Source organism: Osmerus mordax, chromosome 27 (genome assembly GCF_038355195.1).
Source record: "Osmerus mordax isolate fOsmMor3 chromosome 27, fOsmMor3.pri, whole genome shotgun sequence".
Lineage (NCBI taxonomy): Eukaryota > Metazoa > Chordata > Actinopteri > Osmeriformes > Osmeridae > Osmerus > Osmerus mordax.
This window is the reverse complement of record NC_090076.1, coordinates 7,408,911-7,427,048: the sequence shown is the minus strand read 5'-3', so window position 1 is coordinate 7,427,048 and position 18,138 is coordinate 7,408,911. Positions and strand designations below refer to the sequence as shown.

At 39.6% G+C, this 18,138-nt stretch overlaps 2 protein-coding genes across 3 annotated transcripts in view; both read right to left on the bottom strand.

Annotated features, from left to right (window-relative positions):
* nek7 (NIMA-related kinase 7) overlaps positions 1 to 1,229 on the bottom strand; it is a gene marked incomplete in the record, with an annotated part of 32,965 nt that extends 31,736 nt beyond the window's left edge. The window contains 1 exon segment of the mRNA XM_067230802.1: positions 1,055 to 1,229.
* A 5,275-nt stretch (positions 1,230 to 6,504) lies between these two features.
* lhx9 (LIM homeobox 9) lies at positions 6,505 to 15,365 on the bottom strand. Of its 2 annotated transcripts, none has more exons than XM_067230531.1 (5): positions 14,885 to 15,365; positions 13,701 to 13,903; positions 12,808 to 13,160; positions 10,452 to 10,654; positions 6,505 to 6,752 (listed from the first exon to the last, which is right to left on the bottom strand). In XM_067230531.1, exons 1-5 carry the CDS (start codon positions 15,056 to 15,058, stop codon positions 6,732 to 6,734), a joined length of 954 nt encoding a protein of 317 aa, XP_067086632.1. In that variant the 5' UTR covers positions 15,059 to 15,365; the 3' UTR covers positions 6,505 to 6,731. The 2 variants fall into 2 exon arrangements, with proteins under 2 accessions (XP_067086632.1, XP_067086631.1); XM_067230530.1 differs by lacking the exon at positions 6,505 to 6,752 and adding an exon at positions 9,564 to 9,818 and having other exon boundaries at positions 12,796 to 13,163.
* Between the last annotated feature and the right edge of the window lie 2,773 nt (positions 15,366 to 18,138).

Sequence of the window (18,138 nt, the reverse complement as noted above, 5' to 3'; positions counted from 1 at the left end):
ACGGAAACAATGGAATGAGCTCGCCTTTCCAGTTAAGACTACCTAGCTGAACGGATCCATGTCAAATATTGAGCTATTTCTACAGCTTCTATTTTAAGTCTAAGCTAAGGCCAGTCAAAACGATTGTCAAAGTATAATATGTGATGGACTCTTAACCAGACATTGGAAAATAATCCCATAGTTCTGTTCAGACTGAATAAAAACGAATTTAATTCAAGTTTTTGGCTATCTTGTTGTTATGATCAGTGACCTATGCACTTTGTAAAGCTCTCTCTTGGAAGTCGCTTTGGATAAAAGCGTCTGCTAAATGAATAAATGTAAATGTAAATCCACATAATAATAAGTTAATTAACATACGTTATGTTTATTAGGAAAAGTTAAACTGGACCATGGCAACGTGCAAAAGTAGTTACTTAGTACCAGAGTGATGGAAAAAACGACATAAAGATATCAGTATTACATATTTAAAGGTTATTGCAAATTGTACAGTAAAAGTTACACAAGCGATCCTATCAAAGACCATCCCTGTCGTTTCATCTCACGTGGATAGAAAACTAGTTACTGTCACCCTAACGTATCTATGAAGGCCTTCTTAGTCGGGCTAACTGTAGCTAATATCCCCACTGTCAAGTTAAAGCAGGAAGTCATTTTTGTAAAAACGCGTTACATTTTGCTTACAAGCCTAGCAACGAATGAAAGATGGACATTCATTAGCTAAACAAACGTAGTGTGGACTAGTTTGGTAGCTTGCTAGCCAACTTTCCGTAACTTTAGCTGAAAAGTTTTGCTAGCCTAGTTGGACTGGCTTAACACTACTAGCAGGAAGCTAGTTAGCCAAGTAATGCTACAACTAACTAAAATTAAGAGAAACATAAGTAGCTAGCTATAACGTTGGTTGTCAAATATTGTAACTATAGTACCAAGCAAGAAAACAAGCTAGCCAGACAGACAGACAAGCTTAACACATGAAACGTGGCTTAGCACGCTACTAGTAGGTATTGCTACCACAGCTTTCTGCATGCTAACTTGTTAGCAAACGTCGTTAGCTACTTACAAGGAAGTGGGAGCCTCTAGCTACTGTATTCCTTCAAGTTCAATGTCTTCGGATGACGAAGGCGGTTGTCTTTGATATGACTTTCCTTTTCTTCTCAAGGTCGCGCTCAGGTTTAAATGTTCGGCCTCGCCTGGTAACGTATCCTACCACTGGTAAAAGTTATGGAGACGGCCTGTTTTGTAAAACCAGTTGAATGTGTACGTGTTCAGAATCTCGGCCTCTCACCATTCCTGGCCACTGCCAACAATGTAAACAAACCAGCATTCTCGAAGCTAAGGGGCGGAGCAAGTGTCAAAAAATAGTGCAGGGCTGTCAAATACCGCGGGATTCGTGTAAGAATGTCTGTGTTTCATCAACATGAATTAGTTAACTAGGCATGGCTATCTATGTTCATTGATATGACATGCCTAGATTTTAGGATCCACATTGAACATGCACGGTACCTTTTTCTCTCCCCACACGCACAGTTACGCACACGGGCGTGCACACACTTAGACAACAATTATGTTTTCTCTCTCATTCGATAGGCTATAGTTTTGTGTGACAGTTTGAGGAGGGGAGAAGGGGGTGCACAGAAAGAGAGAGAGAGAGAGAGAGAGAGAGAGAGAGAGAGAGAGAGAAGGAGAGAGAGAGAGAGAGAGAGAGAGAGTCAGTGCTGTGTCAATTGATCATTAAGAATAGAATTGCAATCATTCACATGAACGGTTTGGCTGGATGCAATCAAATCGTCTGGTTTAGCTTTGATGCAGCTTTAACATGTGGATTTCACAGAGAATTCATACACCACTAATACAGCAAATACATCTGTCTTCCCATCCCCACTATTAATAATCAACAAGTTAGGTGGAAGGGTATTTTTTCTCCCTACTTCAATAGCCTTTTTGTTAACCTCCCTGCAAATGTGGAAAGAGAAGACGCCTGGAGTGTAGGTTTTTTTTTTCCTTGAACAACAGTTGAAGATTAAAAGAAATGTCTGTCAATTCTGTTGGTGAATAATGCTGTGTGGAATTTAATGGCATGAGTTATATTGGGTTCCCTCTACACCCACATTTTCTTTCAATAAGATCAATGACGCTCAGTGACAGATAGGGACGGTCTTTTGTATCTTCAAATTTCAGGTTTCTAAGGGAATAATTAGATGGATGGATGAAAAGTAATGCATCAGTCTTCCAGCGAGCTGCACCGGGAGAGCCGCTGGTTCAACACGCCTGTTTGGTAGAAAGCTGTTTAATAATCGTGTTGAATTTCTATTGTTCTAAAAGTGTCTTAGCACTGATCTGCATTAAACCAATGGCAAACTTTTTTTCCGGTTGATATTGTTTATTTAGCTGTGAGGATTTTGCTTTGATTGGAGGGAATTTTTTTACGGATTGTCTTCTATTTCACTTTCTTTCCCTTGCAAACTTTCAGGTGTCTGTGGCAGAGAACAAGACGAAATATGTTCCGCAGAGAAAAGGGGATTTGTTGGATGCAACCACTGTAGGCCGACAGGAATTCATAGACATTTTATTAAAAATAAAATTTTATGTTATCTATAATTTTCCTCTCAGCTCTGTTCTGCAAGGTGAAAAATAGATTTGCAGGTGGAAAATAGCCTACATTTTATGTTAAAATGTTAACATTTAATCAGCTCACAAATCCGTCAGGATCTGCCAAATTGAAATTATTTACAACTGTAGGAATATCGTATTGGCCTAATGTTTTTGTTGAAATACCAAAATTAATACAATTGTTGAGTTATGGAGATGTGTATGTCATGTGTATTTGTCAAAAGTAAACAAACTTGTGAAACTATTCAAATATAGGCCTACGTTACAGTTTTGTTGAGCTAAAATGTTCTTATTGAAATTAAATATTAATTGCGTTCACAAACACTTGTGATACAAGCCTTTATAACTAATGGCATATTCTAATGAGTGAGTCATTTGTCCATATTGTTTAACGTTTTGAAATATAGCCTAACACAATTGCTTTTTGCATTTCAGTTCAATATAATTGATGTGTTGACAACAACAAAAAAGAAACCTAAACCGCAACTGAAAAAGATCTCCATGCTTTCAATAGTGTTTGATTTATTTGTTCTGTCTTACGGTCTCGAGAGTAAAGTGTCATATCAGTGTTGAACACACAGAATCTCCAGCGACTCAGAGCAGACTTGACAGAGCCAACAGATGGAGATAAGGAACGTGCGCCCCGGAAGTTTACCCGACAGAGAGGTTAGACTCACCCAGTAGAAAAGTGACCTGTCACGCTCTGGCACGCAAAATCACAGCAAGAACACAGGCACTGGGAACTCGTTGTACCTGACACCCAATAAACGTGGTTGAATATTTCGTGCCCTTATTAAATGACTAATTAATGTGCTGTTGCTCAAAGTATTTAACTGTCAAGTATTGGTCATCATTCCTCATCAGTTTCCATAGACATTTCCCCCCCAAAAACAATGCATGATAACATCAAATAAAAAGCGTTCCTATTATAGGGATGTGGAAAACACAATAGCCTATTTAATGATATGTAAATACTACACTAAATACTGACAAAGTATTAAAATAATTATGTGTTGAAGGGGTTTGTGAGTAGGGGATAAATATGTGTTTGTGTGTATGTGTTGAAGGGGTTTGTGAGGGGATACATGTGTGTACTTTATGTGTGTGTATGTGTGTGTGCCTCCCAGATTTCTCCACCTGTTCCGCATGAGGCAGCAGGACAAGCCATCCACCAGCTTTCAGAATCAGAACCAGAATCAGAATTCGGTTTATTCGCCATGTATGTTATACAAACACAGAATTTACTGTGGCAGGGAGGTGCAAAACACTAAACATATACAGATCTTAAATTAAGTAAAAGTACAAAGGTTTAACTATTTCTAAGAACTAAACAATCTAAGAATACAAAAATTTTAATATAAAATTAAATATATATAAAAAGAATAGAATGAGCAGCGTGAATGGTCAACATAGTGCAATCGGATACTGAGATAAGCAATCGGATACTGAGATAAATTCCCTGACCTCGGATACTGAGATAGATTCCCTGACCTCCTCCCCTTTCACAGCTGTATCTGGGCAGGCCATGCCGTGTAAGGTTGAACCATGTCTCATCCAGTTCGTCACCTCTCTGACATCTGTGTTTGTGTCTGTGTGAATGTGTGAGTGCCAATGTGTTGAAACTGAATAAACGCCTTGAAATGAGAGGGCGGTAAGCGGGGCGGAACTGGTGTTGTCACTCTCTCTTTCTCTCTCTCTCTCTGTCTCTCTCTGTCTATCTCTCTCTCTCATGCTCACACATAGACCCCACTGAATTGACACCCTCACCAACAGAAGTGGTTCACAGTCCTGTGATCATCCATACTTTGTTTGGACCCTGTCACCTGTCACTTTTGGGCATGTCGTGTGTGTGCGTTTCTCTTTGTCCCTGTATACCTTTGCATGCATGCGTACTGTATTGATGTGTTTGTTTGCCATGTGTGTGTTTGTCTTAAGATGAACTATACCTGGCAGCTGTGACATTTTGGCTGTGTGAGGTGTGTACCAGCTGACTGGGTCCTATCGTCAGTTCTCTCCCAGAAATAAAACCTCTGTCTGTGTTTTGTTGTTTGTCATCTGTGGTTTACGACTGGGACATGCTGCATACTGTAATTTAGTATCCTTCCAGGGACATGGGTGTTCCCTCTCACACACACACATGCACATGCACTCTCACACACTCGTGCGCACACACTTTGTTTAGTCCCTATCTTCTGTCACCTGCGTTCATGACATGTGTGTGTTTCCGTTTTAGCCTCTGTCCTTTCGACTTTTTCCACATCCCGTTTCACTCATCTCCATACAAAGTTGACTTAGTTGTTCTGTAAGTCTAGCAAAGAAAAACTCTAAGCTGTCTGAAGCTCTTAGTTATTTCGCATCCAGAAGTCATGAAAGAGGACAATGGGGTGTTCCATATCAACAGTATACACACAGGGCATTTTCCTGGTACCTGCTGAGGTTCCTGGAGACAGCTTTGACCTACCTGTCCCAGCTTGTTGTGGAGCATAGTTTCATTGTCTAACGCATCAGATTGGGTTCCAACTATATGTTCTCATTTAATAACAGGGGTGTCAGGTGGCTGAGCGGTGAGGGAAGCGGGCTAGTAATCAGAAGGTTGCCAGTTCGATTCCCCGGCAGTGCAAAATGACGTTGTGTCCTTGGGCAAGGCACTTCACCCTACTTGCCTCGGGGGGAATGTCCCTGTACTTACTGTTAGTCGCTCTGGATAAGAGCGTCTGCTAAATGACTAAATGTAAATGTAACAGAAGTGAATCCTTTGTGTGGCAATGCTGCTGTTTACGATTGCAACATGTACTGTAGTTGGGAACGTTGAAAATGTTTCCACAAACACACACACAACCCCCCCCCCCCCCCCCTATGACCGAAAATATTTTGCGATAAGATGCATTCCAGTCCCTCAGAGTTGCTGTCAGCACAATGGTTTGATGAGGTCCAGAATCCTGAAGATCTGTGATGGCGAGAAGTCCTGTTTGTTTGTGCTTGGTTGCAATCCCGGTTCTCGCTGCTCACTAGCTTAAACCGCCCACCATCCGGGCCAGGAAAGACTGCATGGCTCCCTAGTGTGTGAGGTTTAGGCTTGGACTGGTGTGTTTGCTGTTTCCCACGTTGTTGGAATTCAACACTCTGCTGTTTACTGAACCCCATGTGGCCTCTGCTTCCCTGTCCCACTCTCAACACCAACATGCAGCATTTACATTTAGTCATTTAGCAGACGCTCTTATCCAGAGCGACTTACAGTAAGTACAGGGTCATTCCCCCGAGGCAAGTAGGGTGAAGTGCCTTGGACACAACATTATTTTGTACTGTCAGGGAATCGAACCAGCAACCTTCTGATTACTAGCCCGATTCCCTAAGAGCTCAGCCACCTGACTACCTACCTGCACTGGACACAAACAAACTGCCAATGAATAAATAGATCAAATTGTGTTGCTATCTAATCTGTTACCACATTGTGATTTGGGATGCTAGAACACACGGAAGGCAAATACTTAATCGTTTGTATGTTTTTCTTTATGGAAATGTGCCCTTATTTGAAAGAAGTCTAAAATGTGCCAATCCATTTCAATAATAATATAAAGATGAGAATGAAGAGTTTTAATTCAAAATACTTTTGCCATAACAGATGTACTCCCCCTCCATTGTCTCCACCTGTAATCCTACACTTACTGGGCAAATGTTTTGTAATGTCATGCACTGCTAATGAAATTTCATGTACTTGTCATTCGGCACACTGCATGCATAAATCATCGCTTCTAAAAATAACTCCAATGTTGAAATAAGAAAGTAGTCTGGTAGTTAACGTGCTGCACTGTCGGTTGACAAAGCAATCCTCTTGACACAAATCAATCCATGTCCTTGTGACTCTGGACTGCAAGCTTTACTGTACGGCCATCAAGGACTGAGTTTTCATAATCTTTTATTTTACAGCTGACAGTGACGATACAATGCATAAAACTAAAGAATACATCTCAAGGAAAATGCTACCAAGTTGATGAGGTGCATGCAAAATTGGAATTTTCTTCATCTTTCTATTTCATTTTTGTTTTTGTTTACTTCCTTCCATCGGTACAGCCAGATGGCAGAGCGAGAACCCTGCAGTCCTCTTCCTCCTCCTCCTCTTCATCGACTCACATTTGATGGGCATCCTGCTACCGAGTTTTAAGGAGGCCGTATGTTTACAAAATGACATTTGCGACAAAATAAATGTTTCAAATAGCAAGCTGATATTCTGATAGGGATGAGTGTCACAATAATGTATAATTATAGTGTTTGTGTGTGTGTGTGTGTGTGTGTGTGTGTGTGTGTGTGTGTGTGTGTGAGTGTGTATTTCTAGTGTAATCTTATTAAATGACGGCTGTCCTTTAATCACAGCGTATTCCCTTCTGCGAGGTTGCTCTGCTTCATACAGTTATATTACAATACAGATATGTTTTCACTGTGAAAACGATTTCAATACAAATGGCAATGTCAAGACTTTTTCACAATGCGATCTGAAATATCCCACTTTATGTTTTTCCCACCATGTGTGAATTCAAACAGGAAGGACAAACCTGTTGTACATTTTGGATTGAAACAGGTTTTTTTGTCTGTTAATTTTTTTGTCTGTTTTTTTTTCTGTCTCTCAATTTTCTATCATCTTATCCTAATATTGTCTTTGTCTTCAATGATGAGGAATTCCGATCAAAGTTTTCCCCTTCTGATAATACTTTAGGGAATTTTCAAACGTCGGGAAGTATGGCTGTAATGCCCCAAGATTTGTTCTCCCTGAAAGAAATCATAGAGTAAGAATATATTAACTACAGAGCAACCTGGCTTTATGGGGTCTGCAATTACTCTTATTTCACTTTAGGTGTACTAAAATAATATGCATATATCACTGTATGCTCAGAAGCATTCCTTCGATTTCAATTTTAAAAAGTAGCCATGTTCATGCATTAAAAAGCCATTTTCATGTTGTTGTTTTGACTACAGGGTTTAGATGCAAATCCATGGGGCATTACATTACAACTAAAAACATCAGAAAATAGGAAATTTAAATTAAAAATGGAAGCAAAAATGTGGAAAGTTTTTAATCGCTCATCAATAATTGAATGCTAATTCATTTGCTGATGTGATAAAAGAAAACGTAGTATTTAGGAAACAAACACAAAAATGGCAAGTGTAATGAAAAATAAAACTCAGTTAAAGCAAAGTATTTTTATTCACACAAATTTAATAAGATATATAACAACCGTTTGGTCCATAAATATTTAAGGAGAAATAGCTTCTATACACCATCTTTATCAAGAAACAGGGAAACATGGACAATCTTGATAGAACACTTACTGTACTCAACTATCAACACGATGATCAATATATAAGATTCTTGGATTTACCAACTATATCTCAAAGAGTGCACAAATGCTTTCTATGACATCGCTGCCCCCTTTGAACAGGATACACCATAAAAAGATCTTCAGATATAAGATGCAAAACAGTACAAAACTAGTGTGGCGTCGAGAGGATGTGAGTCAGTCAACAAACAACACATAAATCCTGAATTTCACAACCTTTCTTCCAAGTTATAGCATAAGGCACATAGTAGAACTGAGTTAGGCATCCACTTTTTGAAGCAGATCTAGAGTAACACTTTGTTCTACAATAGAACAAACTGTGACACAACAAAATGTTTTTAGCCACCCCAGTAAATATTTGCTCACTATCTCTCCTCTCCTCTCCACTTCCAGCCAGAAGAATAATGGTTTTGGTCTGTTCAGTGGCAATTGTCTGTTAAGAAAGGATAAAAATGGCCCAAAACGATAGAAACAGGGAGATTGATGTTTCTTCTTACTGGCTACCTGTAACAGCTTGACTTGGTCTGAGGTCAGCTGACAGGCCTGCTGCTCTACTCTGAAGCATCTCTCTTCCTCCCTCCAGTCTTCTCCAAAATTACATTGTTACCCTGAGCAACGTGATAATAATGCACTTTCGCTGGGCGGCTTGTTGTCACTGTGCAATTGAATTGATCCGTAATTCCACGGGCACACTGATTTGAATATCGTGAATCAATGAACAGATTTGTAAAAGTGCTCGTATGATGTAAACAATCTATTAAATAGTGCCCCGCTCACTGTGGTCCAATCAGAATTTCTCTTTTGTTTTCTTGTTGAAAGCTGTCTCTAATATCTATGTGACTCCACTACAGGTTGAACAGTTACCACTGTACAGATGGACAGATTTACTCAGCTCTTAAAAATTCTATCACAGTTGAGGTGTCAAAACAAAATGCATGTTGAAGTTGTAGCATTTACTTAGCATATGAGTTGTAATGTTTGGGTTCATTTTTTAAGTTTAACATTTATCTCGGTGTAATAGGTCTGTGGCCTATTACATCTGGGCCTAAAGGCTGAAACAGTCTGAAGATAGATCTGGGTTTTCAGTTACATTTAATAGCACATTCTGCAAAATCTTTCAATATTTCCCCCGTGTAAGGAAAGATACGGATTTGCACATACACAAATTACTTAGGGTAAAAATTCAAATGATTTGAAATCAACTTGTAAATGATACAGAAAGTATTTGAAACTGCTAAACTGTATCTCTTTCAAATCATGACGACAAATGAAATAAAATGAGGTACAATGATCCGATTTCTTCAACAAAATAGTTCCACTTGGGGTCTGTCCAAGATTGTTGAACCCTTTTAGTTAAATTTTCAACACCGTCCACATCCAAATGTCCCATTCGCAAATCAATCACTGCTCTCTGTATTTCACTACAGACTCAGCTGCCAAGCGTTTGCAAATGCTACACATCAAAATAATTTCTTTGTATTTAAATGTTCTTGTTGTGTGTACAGCACAGTACTCTCTATTCCAATGAGCTGTCTCTGGTTTCTTAAAGGTGTCATTTCAACAACAAAAAGAAAAATCCAAAATCGAGTCGAGAACAAAAACAATGAATCTGCTAGAGCTGACGTGTTAGAAAAGGTTTGTCAGAGTAGTTTGTGAAGGGCTCCCCGAATCATGGCTGTCCAAGCTAGAGGTCACGGAGGTCACTACTGTGATTGAGGGATTGGTCAGGTCTGTAAGAGTGGCCGCGCTGGAGGGGGGGCTCAGTGCTCCGCTGTCGGATGAGGGTGGAGGGAGAGAGGAGCCGTCTGCCTTATCAACACCCCCATTCTCCTGTCGCAAAACGTTCCTTCTGAATTTGGCTCTTGCGTTTTGGAACCAAACCTGCAAACCAATTCCCAATGGCTTTACTTTTGTTTATGTCTTAGTCTTAAAGAAAATAATTATCAAATTATGCCTCTCCTGCTTTTCTCTACAATACAATGGTTACGTATTTGGTTGATATCACAATGTGCTTAATTAACTAAAAGATTCTCCACAGTTCAGTACAATAGGTAGATTAAAATGAAATAGGCTGCTGGTTTCCTCCCCACAATTTTGGTCTTAAAGAGTAGTATTTTTATTTAAACAATAGTAATAATTACCAACTGTGCTTGCTAGTCGGATATTTGACCTGTGGGAATTATTGTGAAAATGTTGCTTTCACCACAGCATTTTTTGTTTGAACACTATTTTTTTGTGCACTCTCTGCATATTAACATGAACTGCACTAATCACCCTCCAAGAGTTTTGGAAGTCCCCCATCCTGTCCTTCATAAACACCCCTAGCCTTCAACCCCCTTCAGATCTGCACAGAAGACCAAACACCCCCTAGATACAAAACCAATGGAAACGGAGGACCAAACTAAGCAGAAAAGATGACTTCGATGGATTTGAATGTCATGATCAAATAAGAGTGTCATGAAACAGGGGGGGACAGGGGTGACAGTGACGAGACGGTCAGCAATGGCTGCTTACCTGCAGAACTCTTTTGGTGAGGCCCGTCTTCTGGGCCAGCTGCTTCAGGTCCTTGGCGTCAGGGTTGTGGTTGATGGCAAAGTAAGACTTCATGGTGCGGAGCTGGTGGTGCTTGAAGGAGGTACGCATGCGCTTGGTCTTCTGTGAGGGAGGGTAGGACTGCTGGTCACGGTCCAGATGATCGGCCTCGTTCTCGTTACAACCTGGGAGAGGGAACGCCAAGAGGTTTGTCAGGAAAACAAGCCAGTAAGGAGCAAACCAACTGCTTGTTAAGGGTTAGGGTTCAAGGTGCGGTGGGGGGGGGGGGGGGGGGGGCTTCATAAATGAATGGGACCCCATTGTGATTTAGCATTTTACAATAATGTTTGATTTATTTCCTTCATCTTATTAATTATTTTAAGCCATCGATGAATTTAGGACTGATTGAAGTGGAATTTAGGGGAAAGGCCATCATGCTCCATATTTTAAACAGATTAGTTTTGTTTATAAAATAACTTTTATAAGCTTAAAGAGAACACAAAATATTAGAAATGTGTAGTGAAAAAAAAGGACAACAAGCACAAAATAAAACTTTTCAAAACATATCAAGACATATTAATACAATTTATTAAACAATAGTAATTGTTATAGCTCAATTTTTTTGCCTATTTTAAACAAAGTATAAGTTATGGTAGGGGTCAAACCTAGTCCCAGATGGATGTGTCAGCTTATATTTTGGACATAAAATTTCTGTTTCTGTCCAAGCGTCTGCTGTGTGTCTAAAATTATATTTCCACGATGTCTACGTTAGCAAATGAACACTGATTTGTATCAAAAAGTCATTTTTGAGCAGTTGACAGTGCGTTACTTCCATTCCGAAACAATCCACCAGGGGTCTCTACAAGTAAGCAAGCAAGCACGGAAAAGACAGCAGGGTTGGAAATTGAGCTCTGGAGTTAAAGCCTCATGAAAACATAAGGAAATGTTGTCGTTCTCAGTGGCAAGAAACACAGGATATGCTCAATGCTGCTACCATAAAAACAGCCATTTTAAGCAGATAAATAAGATAAATTATGTAGGATGTATATAGACCATAATGTTTATGAACAATGTCAGAACTTGTCCGATGTTTTATTGGAGAAATAATTAACCACAGATCACTTGATCAGATAGGTTGTTCGGTCGGTAGATTAATTGAACACCCGGTTGTTTTAAACTATTCGTTGGGTGGGGTAATATGGTGATGTGTCCCTGGCCTTTTATAGTTGTGCTATATAATTATTTTGACGAACGAACTTGAACAAAATGTTCAGTTTGAAAAAAAGAACTTGTATATGTTTGATTACTGACCTATATTAAAATATGATAAATAAAATGCATTGCCCCGACAATTACAAAGTGTAGGCCTATAATCATAATTAAATATTATACATAATTTGAACGTGTGAGTCGTTCAGAATCATTTTGTTCTCCTAAATAATTTAGCGACATTTGACAAACACCCCGTGTTCATTTGAGATCGGATTCATTGTAGGCTAATCCTTTGCCTCGGCGTCTGAGAACTGTGCTGAGAACTGAGTATGATTCAGAACTAGTTGGAGGCCAGGGATTCCAACGTCACCTTCAATTAACGAGAAACAATTAACACGCAGATTGCCCTTATTCGTCTCTATTCATGAAGAACAGAAGGAACTTGGCACACAATGCCAAACTTTCTCAACCGGATAGTAATTGTAAAAAGGAGCAACAAAAGAGACGTTGCTGGGCTGGATTCTAACCTTCAGCGTCTGAATGCCATTTTCAACCTAAAATTAACAGTAATGTAGGCTATATAACGAGTATTTGTGCCGAGGCAATTTTCCCCATAGACAGACAATCGAAAGATTACACGTTTAGCGGCGGTGCATTTAAGCAACGATAGCAAATTACCGTTGTACCCCCTGCACGTGCGTAGGTCACCAGTTCACGTTCATGTGTATAGCCATGTTACGCATTCGATGACCTAATATGACTCTTAATTATAAACACCGATCGAAAGGCTGGGGAAATGAGGTCAGTTTTCGATTGAAGTAAAGCTATTCCTGCTGGTAGAGATGGTGGAGATAGGTTTTACTAAAGTCCAGGCCTGGACATTTTTAGCGACGCATAATGACGCTGACATGTTTTCACCTCAACATAGGCCGAAGACAGCCTATAGCTTATTTCAGACAGTTCTTAAATCTTAACAATGCACAGAACTAAGCAACATCTGTAGTGTGACATTCCCAAATGATGCTCGCTGTATCGCGTATAAGCCTACATTTTGAGCTGTTAGGAAACATTGCCTTGAGTGTACAGATTGTTCACAGCATCTCAAGTCCTCAACCAAGGCCCTCACCTGAGTTGTAGCTGGCAATATCTATCCCCATGGCGGGACTTTTCCTTTTCCGCGGCCTTCCTTTCTGGGCTGTGCCGGTACCATTGAAGTAAGGCAGAGACAGGCCTGCGCCCTTCCCAGCCAGCTCAGCGTAGTTGAGTTGCGGATGGTAGTCCCCTTGGACCAGAGTCTCGAAGTGGACTCGGCAGTACACCAGGCTATCCTTCATACCGAAGTGGTCGCCCGTGGTGAGGGTCTTGTTGCACGTGGTGCATGTGAAGCAGCTGAGATGGTACACCGAATCCCGCGCCCGCATAACCATCTCCGACGCAGATATCCCGAGATGGCAACGTGCGCACCTTTGCACGGAGAACCTTCTGAAACAATGACACAACTGTTTAAAATTAAGCTTAGAGAATCTTTAGACCGCATCCGTAATCTAGACGCACACATAGCCTATATTTGTATTTTAATCTGTTAATGATTAACCTATACTCCACACACTGTGGTTTATTTTTCAATAGCCTGGAAGGACATCTGGCAAATAATTTCCTATAGGTCTTTTTTGTTGTTGTTTAAGTAGGCCTATTCAGTGGATTAAACAATGACCAAACTAATATATGCCTACATTGCCTAAAAAAATTAGCTTTTGGATGTATTTTGCAGTATGTGAGTGTCTATCTGTCGGAGAGAGAGAGAGAGTGAGAGAGAAAGAGAGAGAGAGAGAGAGAGAGAAAGAGAGAGAGAGAGAGAGAATGTGTGTGTGTGTGTGTGTGTGTGTGTGTGTGTGTGTGTGTGTGTGTGTGTCAGCGTGTGTATCATGTGTTTGTGCCAGAATGTGTTTGTGTCAGTGTGTATGCTAATGTTGTTAAATAAGCTACATGATAACATAAACATAACATTATTTTTCTTACCTGTAGTAATCCTCTTTGCAATAGATGCTCCCATCCTTTGCAAAACACGTTAGCTCCGACTCCAGAGCCAGTTTACATTCACAGCATTTGAGACACCGTAGGTGCCACTGTTTATCCACGGCAAGGAGGTAGTATCTATCCGAGATTTTACCCCCGCAACCGGCACACAAGGCAGGCTTCTCTGGGCTCATAGAAGGCATTGTCTGGAAAACAGACACGAAAAAATTAAATATAATGTAAGACTCTACACATACATATTGTTAGGCCGTTGAATTGTAGCTGTCATAATTCAATAGTCAAATTGTACAGGCCTGGTATAAATGTATTTGTCTTATAAATTTGGTAAACGGTACAGACTATTGTGTACCTGAGAGACTCATCCTATCTGACAAAGTTAGGCAAACCCACATAAATTACGTTTTGCTGAAAAATTATGTATCCAGAGAAATCCAATGAAACATAAGATACTTCTATAGGGCCCAATTGCAGAGATTAGGCCTACATTTCCTTACAGTTATGTGTTCTCTAAAAGTACCATAAGGATCTTACAAATAATATCGGTCTAACACAAGAACAAACAACAGTTATACATTAGGCCTACTGTCGTATTAATAATACAAATTGTCTAGTGTTGATTATACTCACAATAATTGCATAGGCCTATCTGGCTCATAACTAAGACTAAAACTGCAAAAAAGTTAAACTGATTTTTTTTTTAATGAATACCATTAGACTTAGGCCTACCACTAAGCATACTAATATTAACACCATTACTATTAATATTACGGTGCTGTTGTCTTTTTTTTTTTGCATTGATCTAATTCGTAATTTGTTTTAATGAGATATCTAATACATTTCATAGACAGTTAGTAGCGAACTTAATCAGAAATGTAATTTCTGTAAGAGGAAAATATAGGCTATACCAAATAAGGTCAATTTTTTTGACCTTTTTTATAACATGCAGAATCTGATTCTGAAAATATTGTTCGGCTATGAGACGTAATTGTTGACATACTCCCTATAGCCTCAGTGAAAACTAAAATGAAATAGAACTTATATGAACTGGCAAAAACTGTCCTTAGACGTCCACTGAAAACAGTAGCCTATCTCTAGGCTTTTCTGATTTATTTGAAAATCAACAATTATCTTGGAGGCGATAAAATGCAAGTCTGCTTTACTCTTACCGATTCTCTACCATTTAGCTGCACGCCTTTAGCCAGACGCGAGTCCGTTTTAGACCTCCTCTCCATCTCCTCCATGATTCCTTGGATATGATCCCCGGAGATCCCGTGGAAAAGCATGACTCCTGGATGCAATGTGCAACTGCTCGCTTCTGCCTTGCAGCCCACAACTTCCATAAACAGCGTTGCGCCCCGGACTCTCAGCGCATCCGACTGACTCTGAGGCGAAAGAGGCACACACACACTAGTTCTCAACTCAGCTCCCCTCAAATGCCAAACTAAAAAAGGTTACAACTCGGTGGAAGAGAAGTGGGAACACCGTGGTGACTAGGACAGCTTTCCCCTCCGTTATAGTCAAAAAGGTAGTCCAAATGGTACGACAGTCAGTGAAAACGTTGTAATTGTTAAAACTGCAAAAAATATATGTTTTTGTTTTCTCTAGACAGTCCCACCGATGTCTCGTTAGGGTTCCGTGTGCTTGAAGGTCAGGTTGTGACTGCCTGAATTTGAGAGCCGTGTCCTATTTGTGAAGAGAGCAAAAGCCTGCCCAGTTTGGATAATTTGGTAGGAGGAGTTCTCCCTCTCTCTATTGCCACTGATTTCTATTCACCAACAAAGAGCTGTCACTCTTCTTTCAAACCCCCGGTGCTGGCTGCGCGAGCATGGAGAAGCACTTTTTGGTATTGACATTTTCATTATTTTTAATTCCATTTGGTTAAAAAAGAACTAAGAAACCAGTCAGGTAGGAGTGGTCGAATTAGCAGAGCTTGTATTTAACGGTTTTATAAATATAGTTTGAAACATTTTCGATTTATGAACATGATGACATTCGTTTTTCCTATGTTTGGATTATAGTTTTCAGTATTGGGTTAGCCTATGTTCACCTGTAAGTGATAGGATACATTTCCCAAACGTTTCAATGTATTTAGAATGTAATCGTTGCTGCAGTTGGTTTGAACTTGCATGTTAGCCCATAACGTCCTTAGAATTAAACTATTACTTGCAAAATTAAATACAGTGTGCTGTGTCACTCCATATAGAGTTTGATAACGTATAAAAACTCTTGTTTGTGTGTGTGTGTGTGTGTGTGTGTGTGTGTGTGTGTATGAGTGTGCGTATGTGTGTGTGATGGATAGGCTGTTGGGTGGGGCAGTTCAGTTTACATTAACCCAGAAATAATGTAGCATTGGTTTACAAAACATGGCCTCAATTAATTAAAACTCAACGCATAAGCATATACAATTGCAATAGACACTTCAGGCAACGTAATGTAAAATGAGTAGGCTATATGCCTTTTTTAGTATAAAAACAAAAACTGAAGACCAACACTCTGGTGTCGTGTTAATCTATCTGTAAACGAGACGCATGCTTCCATTCAATCCGTTAGAGCTGTAATTAGGGTAACCATTAAAACTAGATCAATGCTCTCAATGAATAGGCCTATACTCTAGTAGACACTAATGGATACCGACTGTCTGTTAATTAACATATACCTGGTATTTTATTGAAGAGGTTATTGGATAATAAAGTAAAGGACTTGATTATTGCTTAGCGTTGGAATGGCAATTGATTAGCTTTACAAAATTAAATATATAATTTTGCTCAATTTTCTCCATAGTCTGTATAGGCAAAAAAATCTGGATGTTGTGACTGAATTACAGTAGCCTAGGCCTAGGCCTTTTTTAGGATTTTTACCAAATCCGTACAGACAATAAAAAAAGTCATTAAGAAATAAAAGTTTATGTTGGTTTGCCTTAAAAAATAACAAAAGATGACTTGTTCGTTTATGCCCCGATAGAAAAAAATAGGCAATTATGGTGCCGGAGGTGATAATATAATCGTCAAATCCAATAATTTTAGGATGTGTTACATGTTCATTTGTTCCCAAGGTCAGAAGTCGTGTATTTAATTAGGTCCTCTAGATAACGCCATTTGGAAACGGCTAAACCTTCGTCAAGGTGGATCCGCTGACAGCACTAGACTTCATTTGCGCTCCGTCAGTTTCTTACCACCAACCACTGAGTGGAAACAAGACACACAGGACTTCTTTTTACTTAGACAAAGAAAACAGAAGCGCCAGAGGAAAGTGATTCCAGCTCACTCCATGTGACATTTGCGAGTATATTTCGTGCAAGACACATGCATACAGCCGAGGCTACGACCCCAGTCCACTTTGATACGTATTTGATCATGTTTGTACTGGTAGGCCTACTGTGTAAGGCTAATTACAACGTGAGCTGATTTTTTTACTCAGAAAGGTTTGACTTCAGAATTCAAAATGTTCCCTAAACCCTAGAAGCGTTTGCCTCTGTAGCCTGCAGCAATGACATTTCATTGAAATGAAGAGGGATTAAAACGTGTCAGTGTGTGCACGCGCGTTCCATGTGTTCAGATGAGAAGGTAGCCTAAATTAACGTATTTAAATGTAAATGTACAATGTTTTGTACACACCCAACAATAGGAGAATATAAAATATAGACTTGTCATTTGCCTTGTTAGATTGCGGTTTCTAACTTTTAGGTTTAGGACATTAAATTGAGCAGTTAACCCTAATTTAATGCATAATGTCGCCTTGATTTTTGAGAAAATGCCCATTGACCGTGCAGTATCAGTCATATTCTGTCTAATATATTCTTATCAGTTGCCCATTTTTGTTTTGATTGAGCCTATGACAGTAGAACTAGAGGCTCGTGTGTCATAATGTTTTATCAGGGGGAAAAAACGTCATTTTCATTTTAAAATGGTTCCTTCAGTTAAATTTGGGTTGAAGTCGGAAGCAATTTAAAATATTCCGACAAGTTCTATTCTCGTCCACTGTCATTGCCTTTCCTCTGCAGCCTGCTATAGGCCATACTTTGCAGAAAATCAGATGCACTAGCTTACAGTCCACTGTAGGCAAACCGTGCAGTGTCTTATCAATTCCAACCTTGATTTTTTTCCAAATCAAAATGTTGACCATGAACACTGTATTCAAAACAACACCGGATAAAATCCATGACGCGCCTCAAAAGTGACTTTCTGCCTTAATCCTTCATATGTCTGAGTGGGCTACATCATGTAGATCATCCTAACTTTGTTGTTTTTCTATCACTTTCTATTTCTTCTATTTCTTGCCCGTGTTTATCAATCTATTATTTGTCATCGTGTGACAGAAAAGATGCAAATGAAGCCTAAAATGTTGCTTACCTGTAACTGGAGTCACGTCGTCCGTGTAGCCTAAAACGTCTGTCGAGAAAGGCGGTTGAACTGTTGACTGG

Bases quoted from the DNA above. Each gene is read 5' to 3' on its own strand.
- lhx9 (XM_067230530.1), bottom strand. From the start codon at position 15,058: ATGGAAGTTGTGGGCTGCAAGGCAGAAGCGAGCAGTTGCACATTGCAT. The intron at 13,164-13,700 runs GTAAGAAAAATA...TCATTGTTTCAG, and splicing joins TGCAAAGAGGATTACTACAG to AAGGTTCTCCGTGCAAAGGT. The intron at 10,655-12,795 runs GTTGAGGACTTG...TCCCTCTCCCAG, and splicing joins CAACTCAGGTGAGGGCCTTG to GTTGTAACGAGAACGAGGCC.